At 43.2% G+C, this 13,672-nt stretch overlaps 1 protein-coding gene across 2 annotated transcripts in view; it reads left to right on the top strand.

Moving 5' to 3' along the window:
- Window positions 1–11,613, top strand: part of LOC114865952 (ubiquitin-conjugating enzyme E2 E2-like) — a 39,513-nt gene extending 27,900 nt beyond the window's left edge. For both annotated transcript variants that reach the window (XM_029167511.2, XM_029167510.3), the window contains 3 exons: window positions 2,485–2,617; window positions 6,710–6,857; window positions 10,778–11,613. In XM_029167511.2, coding sequence (XP_029023344.1) covers window positions 2,485–2,617; window positions 6,710–6,857; window positions 10,778–10,875 — 379 coding nt within the window. In that variant the 3' untranslated portion in view covers window positions 10,876–11,613. The remainder of the gene's footprint in view (window positions 1–2,484; window positions 2,618–6,709; window positions 6,858–10,777) is intronic.
- The last annotated feature ends 2,059 nt before the right edge of the window (window positions 11,614–13,672 follow it).

Below are 13,672 nucleotides of genomic sequence, written 5' to 3'. Positions count from 1 at the left end.
TCAGACCACTCTGTGTGTCTGAAAGTGAATGACAAGTCTTTGCTCCCTAATCAACCATTGTAGAGGTGCCCTTGAATGAGACATTAAGCTTCCAGCAGCTGCAGCAGCAGCAGCACTACAGAGGAGCTGTGCTTGTGCTGCACTGCTGCTTGTGCACCAGCATCTCTGAATGTGCAGCAGAAGCTTGCTGGAAAATAGCTCGGAGCTGATGGAGTTTCCCTTAGATACAGGTTTAAGAAGGGAATATGACACATTTTAGACCCAGTGTGATTTTCTGCTGTTCAGATCTGATGTCCTATCAAGCTGTCAGAGGATACTATTTAGTATGCCATCTCAGCCACAACTGAGTTCAAACATTATTTACATTCAGTCTTTCTTTGCTGAAGTGAAGTGAGCTGCTCTGAGCATCTCTGTTTGCCCTGGGCAGGGAAGCCTAACAGTGTCAAACCTCTCCAGCCACCAGAGAAGGTCCTGAAGGAACGGGCTGCAATAGGGATGAGAGAAAACTGAGGATAAAGTGTGTTTAAAAGAGTGTTTAGAAAGAAGTGTGATTTTTAGTAGAAGAATTAGTTTGTGAAAACATTATCTCCCTTGACACACTTTCACACACTCTGTTAATGTTGTAATAATTAATAATTAAAATAATTAATTATATGTATAATTAAAACTTTATTGATCCCAGCAGTGCATGAATTTTGTCTCTGTATTTGACCCATACACTGGGGGACAGTGCCCAGGGGGATAGTGTGGCGTGCCTTGCTCAAGGACACACCTGGTGCCAGAGGAGTGAGGAGATCACACAGACATTGTGCTTTCCAGGCCGATGCTCTATCCACCAGGCCACTATTTATTCTGTTTTTAGGTGGTGTTGTGCAGCAAAAAGGATCTGGGTTTGACTCTGGCAAACTCTGCACCTTGTCAGAGTTTGCATGTTCTCCCCATGTCCGTGCGTTTTTGTTCTGTAGTTACAGTATATTAATTAGAAATTGTGAATTGGCCCAAGGTGTGAGAGCGAAAATAATTTGGTTTTAGGGGAATTAACACACCACAGGGCTGGAAAAGGTACATGTACCTTTCCTACCTGGAAAGGTACATGTGCTGTAACAATGGTTCTCTGTGTGAACTTTAAGTAAGCTAGACATTTTGGATTTTTGGCTTGTGTCCATTTGTAAATAAATGAAATTGCCAAAGAATTGCCAATATTTAACTGCTAGTGCGGCCTCTTCAGCCAGAGGAGACAGGGGCCTAAACATTTCCAGATGCCCCTGACCTATGTAGCGAAGAACTTAAGGGCCGGTATTGTTTGAAAGGTCCATTAAACCTGTTATTAGACTAGTGAGTGGTAATGGCTTTTTTCAAGGCCTCACCTGAAAGATTAAGGATCATAACCCTTGCTCGTTAATCGCCTGGTATTATAAATCAATCTTGGTTAATATCAAATGTGTAGGTGTGATTTCTTTTTTTTTTAATTTTTTTATTTTTTTTCATGTGTTCGCTATTTACGTACAGCGATGGAGTGTTGCTTTGTTTATTATCGTTGTATTGATAATAAAGCACAATAAATCTCTTCTGCATTCATTTTCATGTGTAGACGTTTCTGACACACAAACACAGATTTCTCCACTTCTCTCCATTGCATCAGGCTACCTCCTAATGCTGAGCAGAGGGATTTATTGGCCCCGTTGGCCCCCGCTGGCCTCGGCACACCGCCGCTCCGCAGACTATTTTTATCCGTCCAGGATAACGTGTTGGCATCCTTTCCCTGGCTCGCTCCCATAATTCCTCTCTGCGCCCAAACACACGCTGACAAGAAATAGATCTGCAGCGGCCCGGTGTTTCACAACAGGCTGCTGTTTCACATGAACAACTCCACTCGCGCTCTCATCTTACATTTATGTGCTGTACTCTCCCTCTCCTTTTTTTGTGTGTATTTCGCTTGTGTGTGTGTTTGTGTGTAAATGATGAAAATAAACGTAATGCATGAAACCGACGGGGGCATCTGGCCTAATTCCAATATAAAATGGAATTGGATTACTGCCTTTCTTCTCACAGCTATGTGCGTGCGGGCATGCTTCTGTAACAATGGAGCTTGGCAGTAGCCAGCTCCCCAACACAAGTCCACTGATGAACAGTGAAGAAACAGCTGCTGCTGCCTAACACTTTCCATTTTTGTGTGTGTGTATGTGTGCATGTGTGTGTGTGTGTGATGTTTGCGTGCTTATCCCAGACACATTAGTCATTCACGACATGTATCGTACTCACCATTTCCCATAGCTTACACATGCAGGCATTGTTAGACACTGAAGCTGTGTTGCCTAATCCTGCCTTCAACATCTACTTTTTAAAAGGCAGCTTTGTGCAGTTAACCGCTGATAGCCACACACTTGTTATTTATTTTCTTGCTGCTGTAAAAAAAATATTATTCCAGTGTCCTGCTTAAACACCTCCTTGTTAACTCTGTTTTCCTTATTTCCGTAATTGTAGTGCGGGTCCTAAAGGAGACAACATCTATGAGTGGAGGTCGACCATCCTGGGCCCCCCAGGATCCGTGTACGAGGGGGGCGTGTTTTTCCTGGACATCGCCTTCACACCAGACTACCCCTTCAAACCACCGAAGGTACACACACACACACACACACACACACACACACACACACACACACACACACACACACACACACACACACACACACACACACACAGTCGTGTTTGTCATCAATGTGGGGACTCCCCATTGACATAATGCCTTCCCTAGCTCCTTACCCTAACGCTAACCATCACAAATAAAGGCAGATGTCTAATCTTAGCTCTAATCTGAATCAAAAGTCAATTCTAACCTCAGCCCTAAAATCACATCTTGACCCTCAAAAAAGCTTTTCGGTCCCCACGTTGTTGCAGTGTCCTCACCTTGATAGCAAAAACATGGTTAATTGTCCCCACATCAAAAACATGTGTGCGCACACACACACACACACACACACACACACACACACACACACACACACACACACACACACACACACACACACACACACACACACACACACACACACCACCTACCCCAAATCTCACCCAGAGCTCTGAACAATGGCAGCATTGTCCCTGCGGCTCTCAGCTTTTGACCCTGTTGTTTAACAACAATGACCTGTTCAAGGCTTTTTCCACCTGAAGCACATTTACAAACTAATGGGTGACACGAAATCACACCTAATGACAAAATAATGTCCTTTTATTGAATAGAGCTAGGCGCACCGCTACAGCTGTTTTAATTTGAATGGAAAAGTCACAGTGAAGTCGTGCTTTAAACAGCTCTGCTCTTTCTAGCAGCTCTCTTTTTTTTTCTTTCTTTTTTTGCTGTGATAGACTGTGGTAAGCGGTTTCTATTCCTGTGCACTGGGTGTAAAAATGGTTTAAACTTGAGTTACACTGGTTACAAAATTCAACTAAATGGTCAAAGTCTCTAGTCTTACACTGCCCAGTCTTTACTTGGAGGCTCCAGATGACTAATGCCCATAGAAAAATTTTGAATTTCGTAAAGAATATAACAAAATATATTTGTGTCCATGAAGTGTGAACCAAAGCTGTGCAATATTGCAATGAAGTGTTTAAAATGATGATTTCAATAGTGTGTGAGTACTTTGCATTTTTATAAGCTTGAATGTAAAATAAGGATTTTCTCTGTACAAAGAGAGGAGACTTTTATCGAGGCTACCACGTTGTGCTACTGTTCCTACAGTAGACTTTAAATTCAAAACTTCACAAATTGCTATTTGATGTAGTTGTGGACAAGGTCATAGAGCCTTTTATTTGGCTCTCTTATGCTTGGAAAGGGTGAGGGGTATTAATAGTGTGGCCTAATAGTAAACCTTACTCAGACAGGAGCAGTAATGAATTTGGTGCTGTACTCGCACTCAATACTGGTCCCAGCATTATTTAGCTTCTCTCCAGCTGTGTGTGTGTGTGTGTGTGTGTGTGTGTGTGTGTGTGTGTGTGTGTGTGTGTGTGTGTGTGTGTGTGTGTGTGTGTGTGTGTGTGTGTGTGTGTGTGTGTGTGTGTGTGTGTGTGTGTGTGTGTGTGTGTGTGTGTGTGTGTGTGTGTGTGTGTGTGTGTGTGTGTGTGTCAGTATTTACACAGTAGACTCCCTCGCGGGCTTTTAGTTGTGCTTCTGATTTTTGGTTTTCAAGTCTAGAAATACTCAGCGGCTTATGTCTATCATCTATGCAGAGACGCACGCTGTGACATAAACAGAAAAACAGTCAGCAGAATACGTCTTTGGTCCAAATGCAATACCGATCACCTTCTCTGTGCTTTAGATTTATTGGGAAATCTGGGAGAGAGTGGGAGAGAGTAGTTGAGGATGCAGCAGCAACATTACAGAATTTGCCTATGAGACTTAAAATGCAAAGATTCTCCTGTGGGTGAAGCTCCAACTTATCTGCTCACCATCACTTATAGTGAAGTAGGTTTGGACATATCCTCGCTGAATATTGACCAGTATAAAAAGGCTGCATATTAAATAATCTGGCTCCTTTTTTAAAGTAGCTTTTGGGCTTTCGACAGTTGTTTGGTTTAGCTCCTGCCTTTGGCCAAATTATGAAAAAAGCACAGTGAGTGAGCATCACCCCATTGTAATGTGACAGTGGACATGATGAATGCCCTCGCTAGCAAAGCATGCTGATGATAAAGTACTATTAAATTACTGTATAGTGTCACTTGTTAACAACACACGAAGCTGGAGGTAAAAAGCTGAATCTTTGAAAACAAATTGTGGGCCATTCATTTATAAACTATGGTCTTTTAAGCTTTTTTATGGCCTCATCTCACCAGATCACAGCTGCAGCTGCTTACTACACTGGCTCATTCACTAGCATTGAGATGATAAGCCCTGTTAAGGCTGAGACTAATATTTTCGGGTGAGGGAAGTAGACAGTTGATCATGTCATTGCTTCCAGCGTTGGCTGAGCAGAGCTTTGAGGTCATGTTATACGTGGTTAATAGTTTTGCAGTGTCTCTTTCAAAAGCACTGTATGTTACTTGGGAACGATTCGCAGGAGGTGTAATGAATCTTCTTCATCCTGGACTCCCACCTTCCTCTGTTCATAAAATTGGTGGGAGTTCAGTTGATTTTAATTTCACTTGACAGGGGATGATGCCTGTCTGGACAAGCCATCGTGACTAGGGAAATAATCCAGTTCTCTTTTACTTACTGTAGATGGCAGATTTAGAGGTAGAAGAGTTATGAAAATTGGATAATGAATTAACAATGCATGTGTTGTTAGTGAAAACCTTAAGAATTACAGTTTATTTTTTATTGAACCTCTGACTAGTTATCATTATTTCCTGATCCAACGTGAAATCTGTGTTTGTCTAGTATATACTTCAGTCATCTTGGGATAGACAGTTAGTGTGACTGGCGTCTCTTGTGCTGTTGACAGATACAGGTGAACAGATCACTGTTGATGACGGGGATGATAAAGGCATCATAACAGGTTTAGACTGAATGAATGTAGGTAGCTCTGAAACACTGCTCATATCTTGCTTTGAAACCACATTTTCTTCAGGCATGTCCCTATCAGGTGGAAGCTGAAGAACAGGGCAGGTGTTTTCTGTATATGTCCATATTGGTTAATATGATTAAGAGTTATTGCTGTGAAATAATTGGGATGAGGTTGCATATGGGGATGAAACATAAAACTGGGGACATGCAAGACAAACATTATCTCTTATCATTAGCCGTGATAATAGATGCCTTCATTAATGAGCACACACAGGAGAGGGTTCTGTTTTATGGCGGCTGGGCTCCCGGCATTAGCATGCCACTGCTAACCATCCCCACCAGAGGTGTGACAGCGACTCAAACATGAGACGTGCCCTCAACCAGTCACCATCAATCACCGCATCGCCGGCCTGCTTGTCTTTTCTCGTCACATCTCCAGAAGGCCTTCCGTGTAATAGAAAGCATCCTGTTCATTGTGCTGCCTGTTTATCACAAGTCAGCTGCTGCTCCCTCAGTCATGCCAGCGTGGAATGTAAGGAAGGGGAGGGTTCGGCTCGCATGCTGGCGACGCTTGTTTGTCGTAAGGGGGAGAAATGGAGAAGTAATGAGGATGCGTGGGGGAGGGAGGGGAGGATGTAACCGAGTGCAGGCTGAAGCCACAAAGCTGAGACGGGAGATGGTGCATATGTATGGCTGAACTACCAGTTGTAGTCAGCATCATTATGAAGAGAGAGGGGTCAAAGGTCACTTCTTAATGATGATTTACTTTTGCCTGATTGAACTGGGTGCTGTCCTCACAGTGTTGACTATGGTAGAACCGTAGGAATGGCAGGTTCTTCACTGTGAAGTTAAGAAGCTAACTTCACCTCAGTCTGTATGTGTTCACTGTACTGTACTGACCAGTGCATCTGTTTCACGTGGCCTTTTGGCCTTACTCTCATCCTTCATTAGGTTTAAAGTGCACATCAAATGTCTGTGAAAGTGTAATGTGCTATTAAATTCTTACTATTAACCTTCCCTGTTGCCTTTGAGGGGGGCTAGCATTCTCTTTGAGCTGGTTGTTCTGTTCTTACACACAGTTTCTAGTTCACTGTTTCTAAAAGTTATTGCTGTAATTTTACTTCTGTTTTGAAGGTAATTAACTCGCGTTTTTGTTTGATTTTGAATTGTGTTTAACTGAGTGCGGAGCTAACCCCGACTGCGTTATGGCAGGTGACGTTCCGCACGAGGATCTACCACTGCAACATCAACAGTCAGGGAGTAATCTGCCTGGACATTTTGAAGGACAACTGGAGCCCCGCCCTCACCATCTCCAAGGTGCTGCTGTCCATCTGCTCCCTGCTCACCGACTGCAACCCAGGTGAAGGCTACCACACACACACACACACACACACACACCCTTGTTGTCTCTCTGTCCCATTTAACTGTGCTGTGATTGATTGTCCGCCTTTGCTATTCTGTCTGGATAACATACAAGGAGTGTGCTCAGCCCGTGATTATGTAGCACAACAGCAGCTGACGGGTTAGAAAGGCTTGCAGCAGTGATGGAAACACTCCTGGTTCAACTGTCGGCCTTTTCAAACCACTCTGTAATATGAGCTGGTCAAAAGAGTATAAAATGTACCACTCAGCTCACACCTCTGTGCCGCTTTGAAGTGTAGTGTAATTTTAATAAAGTAAATGTATGTGTAAAATGTCTTTGTTATGCGTCCAAGGGTGTGATCTGCTCTTAAAGGAAATAAGATGCCGTCTGGAAACTACATTGAGGCCTTTATACAAGAACAGACAGCACTATCTTCTCCTTAATAACCATTTACTACTGTCCGTGTGAATATGTCAATTTGTGGGAACGAGAAACTGAAATAATGATTGTGAAGTAATCATGTTGTAAACTGCAACCCAGGGGCTTCCTGCGCTCTTCATCGCAGACCAATCAATATTTAACCAGGACTGGCTGGCTAAACACAATCCTGTAAACGGCTGACACCATTCACTGGGAACACATCAACATTTTTTAAAGCTAATTAGATCTGTTATGGCGCATAACCAGCCGAGCGGAGAGCACCGCTGGCGGAGCAGAGAACGTGATCTGTCTTTTATGAGCCGGTTAGAGCTACTTCCACTGGTCCTCAGCTGCAAGTGCAGTTCATATCTTCTGCTGTAAAAGTATTTAACGGAGCAGAGCAGAGGTGATAAAACAACTGTTGACAAAATCTGTTCATCAGCACAGCAATGCTGTTCAATATGAAAGAACTGGGGATGTGTCAGAGCAAGGAAAGATGAGGAATGAAGCTGGCAATATCAGGTAATTTCTGATGTAAAAAGTGGGCAATTGAAACAAAAGGGGGAGGGGGCGACTAAAGCTTGTGTCTCCTCTGGGAGGATGGCTTTTTGATAAATGTCCCCGTTGAACTGAGAGAAGCTCGTACTTCTTCTCTTCATCATTTTCAGATGATGAGATGATACAAGCTCATTCCTCAGAGGTGTGAAACAAAAGATACTTTGTATCGACGGAGTCCCTGCAAAATAAGAAAAGGAAAGGAATCTTTGCCAGCCGTCTTTTCTTTCTGTTGCTCACATATTTTCAGACTGTCTTTCTGTCTCTTGCCTCATCAAAATCTCTTCACTCACAGCGCTTTTCTGCACTTTAGGTTTATTTTTTTAAACCCATGTGAACTGCTCCACTGCTGAGCCTTTCCTCCCTCTGCCGCTTCCTGAGGCACTGCAGCTATCCTTTCCCATGCAGGCAGGGATCACTGGCATGTAGCTCATTAAAGCAGAGGAAGAGGAGGGAATGATACATAATCAACCCCCCCCCCCCAAAGCCGCGGCCCTTGATGCAGTGCTCAATGTGGCTTGACGACAAGGTCTCACAAGCAGATATGACCTGAGGCGTCCCAGTGGCTCGTTGAGGCCAAGCCACGGCCCACGTCAGACCGTGTCCAGGGCTCAAATCCCACCCAGGGCCTCTGTCTTTCCCTGCCTCAACCTTTGTCTGCCAAATATTATATTTCTAACACATTTTAACCAAAGGCAGATTGATTTCCTATAAGTGACGTCCCGTCTTGCTGAAATAAAAAAGGGGGTAACACCTCATAACCTCAACTAAATTGGAAATGGACAAACGGCAACTAGACTTATTTCAAGTCAAAACCTTTTACGGCTCTTTTAAGTCTGATGAAACTGTCTGAGGGTTTTATTCTAGTGGTTTTACTTCTCACCTGACCTGAATAGACAGTAGGCGGTGTGTGAGTAGAGGAGCGTCATTAGTCATGACTCCTACAAACCTGTGAATTCCCAACCTTAAAAGTGGGTCGTTAGGAGTGGCCTCCATGTTGACTGTGGTTCTAATGGGCCTGGCAGCGTATGAAAGCAGCAGGATAAATTAGAATGCATCATTGACGTCCGCCTTTACTGAGGAAGGAGCTTTTCACCTGAACCAGCTTCTGTCGTGTTCACCTGACCAAGTTAGTTCTGTTGCTGTCATTACATGTACAGTAAGTAGCCAGAATCAATGTGTGTGCGTTGAATAATTTTTGACAGACATCTTGCAGCAGGTTTCATGGAGAAGTCAGACACCATTTCCAGTCACAATGCCATGACATGGAAGGATCAGCTCCTCCAGAAATATGGCTATAAGCCTGTAACGCCTCCTCACAACAGCCATCATTGCGTCAGTGCTAGCAGGGATTACTATAGATGGGTGTTTGTGCTGCTTGCTCAGCCAAGCTCATCATACTGCTCCGTCAGCAGGCCATGCGCCACAGGAGACAGACCCAAGTGTGTGCGTGTGTGCGTTTGCACGTGCATGTGTGTGTGCGTGTGCATTCGTAAGAGAGAGGCCAGGGGAATTTGTTTGTTTCTCTGTCACCTCGCTGAGAAACTGACCTCTGGCACAACAAACCGAGCAGCAGTCGAATCGATACGGGAGCCAGGAGGAAATTATAATGGTGACTGTTGTCTGACTGGACGTGTGCAGTGTATCAACAGATGGGGCGGCTCGGGGCGTCCGCTGGAGCCCACCGCGACGTCCTCTGATTTAGAGCGGCGGGTGTATTATGCCTCGCTGTGGCTGTTTGTTACTGCACAAGCTTCAGTTCAGACCCCCGAATGATGAAGCCCCGTTTCTGTCACTTACGGCTTTTCTGTGCCTATAAAGCCTCCACACACACTGATGAACCATCTGATTGGTTCATCAATGTGTGTGGAGGCTGACCTGGCTGGTCAGCTGCACATTTCTTCACCATTTTACACATTGTTAGGTAATTGGATTGAAAACCACACTACTGTTTGCTGAAGTGTGCTCAGAATATCACTTAGAAAAAATGTTTATTTTAAAGACTGATCTCACTAGCAGGAAATCTGTTCATAGCAGGTTGGTAAGTTTAGTCTGTGGTGTAACAAAGACACATCGCTGAAGTTACACATCAAACTGATTCTCATTAGATTTGTGACAGATACTCATGGTCCTCAGAATTTTGAGTGGATGTATTTTGTGAAGCCCTAAAGTATATGATTGACTAATCTTTGTTAGTCCCTTTTTTGCTGTTCTACCTCTGCTGTCTGTTCAAAATGTAAGGAAATGGCCAAATAACTACAAATAAGCATTTGATACTGTGCAGTTGGTGGAAGGGGAAGAGAGGAGTTTGGGAAGCATCCTTCTCGCAGGCACAATATATAAACTCAAGTTTAACCCAGACCTCTGTGTCAGTACAATCTGCTGATCCAAAGCAAGCAAGCAAAGTAGGTCTACGGTGAAGCAGCTGTACATCAGTCAACTCGATCCCTCTAATTTCATGAGTGAAGGGCAGAAAAATTCTTCTTCTGCCTTCATTAAACAACAATAAATGGAAAATAAAAGGAAGAAACAGTAACTGCAACAGGCTGCAATTTTGTTCGCACATGAGCAATTACAAGAAAGCATGAAAGACAAGGAAACATTTCTACAGTTAGCATCAATAATCAAATATGTGACACCCTCGTCAGGCATAGTGTTACAGAAGATCATCCCTAGACTAAACACTAGATTAACGGATCCAATGAGTTTATTCTAGATTACTCTGCTAGAGCTGACTTTATATAACATTAAAGGTTCAATTTACTCATTTTGGGAGTTTAGTGCAATATTCTAGTTTTCTAGTTTTTTTATTCTACTCCACCCAGATCTTTACACAATATATAAGCAAAAAACTATTAACTGTCTAACACTAAACGTGTCCCTTCATGCAGTGGTTTTGTGCTGTTTTGAGTCTCACTATGTTCATTGCTCTTCTGTTGCAGCTGACCCTCTGGTGGGAAGCATCGCCACACAGTACCTGACCAATAGACCTGAGCACGACAGGATAGCCAAACAGTGGACCAAACGCTACGCCACATAGACCAAGACCACTCCCCCGGAACCCCCGACAGACAGACAGACAGACACACACACACACACACACACACACACACACACACACACACACACACACACACACACACACACACACACACACACACACACACACACACACACACACACACACACACACACACCACTCACTCCTCTGAAGTCTATGGAAGCACACCTACCCCCGTTATCCACCCTGCCCCCACCCCTGAAGAAATGAACTGTTAATTGTTCCATGCTGACTTGAAAAGCTTCTTTTTTATACAAAGAGTCTATTGGGATTGTATTTTCCAATACACTGAATGTTGATATGGTCATGAAAAGCTTTAATACTGTTATTGTTCTTGTTGATGTTGTTGTTCTTATTGTTGAAGCGTTGTTTATAACATTGTTGCCACCCTTGTCGTTTTCTTTATCGAAGAGTGTGCGTGTATTATTCCAGTTTCATGTGATGGATTCATGAACAGGTGATCAGCCGGCGTGAGTGTATTTAGTTTGTTTTATTCCAGTGGTTCTCCAGCTCATGGTCAATTATTAGTGCATGGCAACAGGATACATGTTCATGCAGTGGACACGAAAGTGGTTGTATTCTTTCTGTCCCGGCAGAGTTCTGGCATGGAGCAAGCCCTTCACAATGTATGATAATAGTGATAGTTTGCTGTACATTTATTGCCTTGTGAGAATACATACTCATTGAATACTCAATTAAACACTGGCCGTAATGTGACAGAGCTCGTGTCAGTCTTGCTTCAGTCTGAGTGCGTGTGATCACACCATGTGGACGTGTAGCCGCATTTCTCTGGCCACTTCCTGTTAGAAATGAGTCGTCGTGGGGTCACAGACAGCGGTGGGTTGGATGAGTTAGTGACACATTATGCAAGTGTTCTAGGTCAGCCCTGTTTAATGAAATCATGACGATCACCTATTTTGCTCATTCCAGTATTTGCTTTATTTTATCGGATATAGAAACCACCTCATTTATGCCACAAATTGTGGTAATGTGATCTGACTGTATACATGTGGTTTGCAGAACTGTGTGTAGCATATGTGTCTAACCGAGGTCTAGGCAATGGAAAAAACGATAGGTGGTTTCAAAAGCACTTAAGCAGCATTTAGACATAGTTTCAGCTACTGTATCTGTTAAATTAAAACTCAAGGGATTCCGGCAAACTTATGCAGTTGCTTCTGGTTCTAACACACACTTCTCACATTTGTTGCTCTAGACCATTTTAAAACAAACTGGTCTAAAAGGTTCAAAGTAAAGTCTAATAGGTGTTTTCTTATGCACAGCCTGTTCATCTGATAAAATACATGAGCACAGTAGCTGTATTGTTTCCACATTATAAATGTCCATCCGCTGATGTGTTCAGTTGTTAAGGGAAGGGAAACCAAAAGCTGAGAGCTCAAGTGGCCTGGCTTTAAATAAACAGAAGGTCACTAACACATTGTGATCTTCAGTTTTATTTTTACCTTTCATAACTTTCATGCACTGTGAACACAGAAGTATGTCGACTGTCGATTTCATGAGTACCAGTACATACGTTCGAATATGAGCTAAAACTGACATTTCAGGCTTTCTGCATGTAGTTTTCAATAACGCGCCACAGAGGTTTAAGCATCATCTGGGCTTCTAAGTTAGGAAGAGAACGTAGTTGTGAAAGGGGACTTGCCTGAGCCACGTCTGTCCTGCTCCGTGTAGGTTTTATGATTGAGATACTGATGGAATTTCCTCCTCCTTTGTTTCACAGTTGTTATGTCACTTTCCTTAAATGTGATCCTGAATAGACTTTGTACTGGGCCTCTGTGTTCCAGACTGACCCAAAACCTTGCATACTGACAGGCCCCTCTGAGTCCTGGATGCCCACTTTGACTATCCATGACAACAAATGACTTGTGTGAGATAATTAGTAGGTAAACAACCTTATTCTCAGTGTTTGCAGCTATATTCTGATAAAAACAGAAGACACCAGCGTATGGCTGCTTATTCTAAGCAGCAGAAAGAAAGTGGCACAACAGCAGCAATGTTAATTATGGTTGGGGGGGTCACACTTCATATGCTAAGGGAGAGAAAATAATAGGTTGGATTGAAGTAGTATTGTCTAATCTGTAGATATGGTAAATACGTCCCAGAGCTGTGCAGTGAGGATGAAGGGAAGCCATCGCAATCTGTGAATGTCCTGTTCGCTGTGACCTGAAAGGACAGAAGCCTTTTATCGGATCAAAGCCGAGGTTACTTGACCTCAGGAGAGTCGGCAACGTGCTATGAAAATTCAATGAAAGTGTCACTTAGTAACACTGAACGGTTATCACAGAAGCCATTTGTTTGATGTCTATTTAACTTACAACACATTTCACATGCCACAGCACTTTCTCACGCGACATAATGGCCTTTTAAACTGTCACTCGGCACCCGGTTGCTCTGTTGTGATGTCAGGTAGTAACTCCCGCTAATGGCCAAAGGTGGTCACATTTTATTACTTCCCCCGTAATGAGTAATAGTCCTAATAATTCACAAAGGGATATTGTTAATACGTAGTGGGAATCATGTAGCATTCCAGGTTACGGATGTTAATGTTATTCTTAATTACTATAAAAGATGCTTTAACCTGGGAAGTAATTAACAATGTTGAATCATAGCAAGAAGGTGCCTTTTCTGTGTGGGGTTTGCATGTTCTACCTGTGTTTGTGTGGGTTTTCTACAGATGATCCCATTTTCTCCCACAGTCCAAATTCGCATTCAGGTTGCCTGGACACTCTCGATTGACAATCAAAATGATTTGTCACCA

This window comes from Betta splendens, chromosome 11 (assembly GCF_900634795.4).
Source record: "Betta splendens chromosome 11, fBetSpl5.4, whole genome shotgun sequence".
Taxonomy (NCBI): Eukaryota; Metazoa; Chordata; class Actinopteri; order Anabantiformes; family Osphronemidae; genus Betta; species Betta splendens.
Note: the sequence above shows the minus strand (reverse complement) of the source record. Positions and strands in the feature narration are given on the sequence as shown.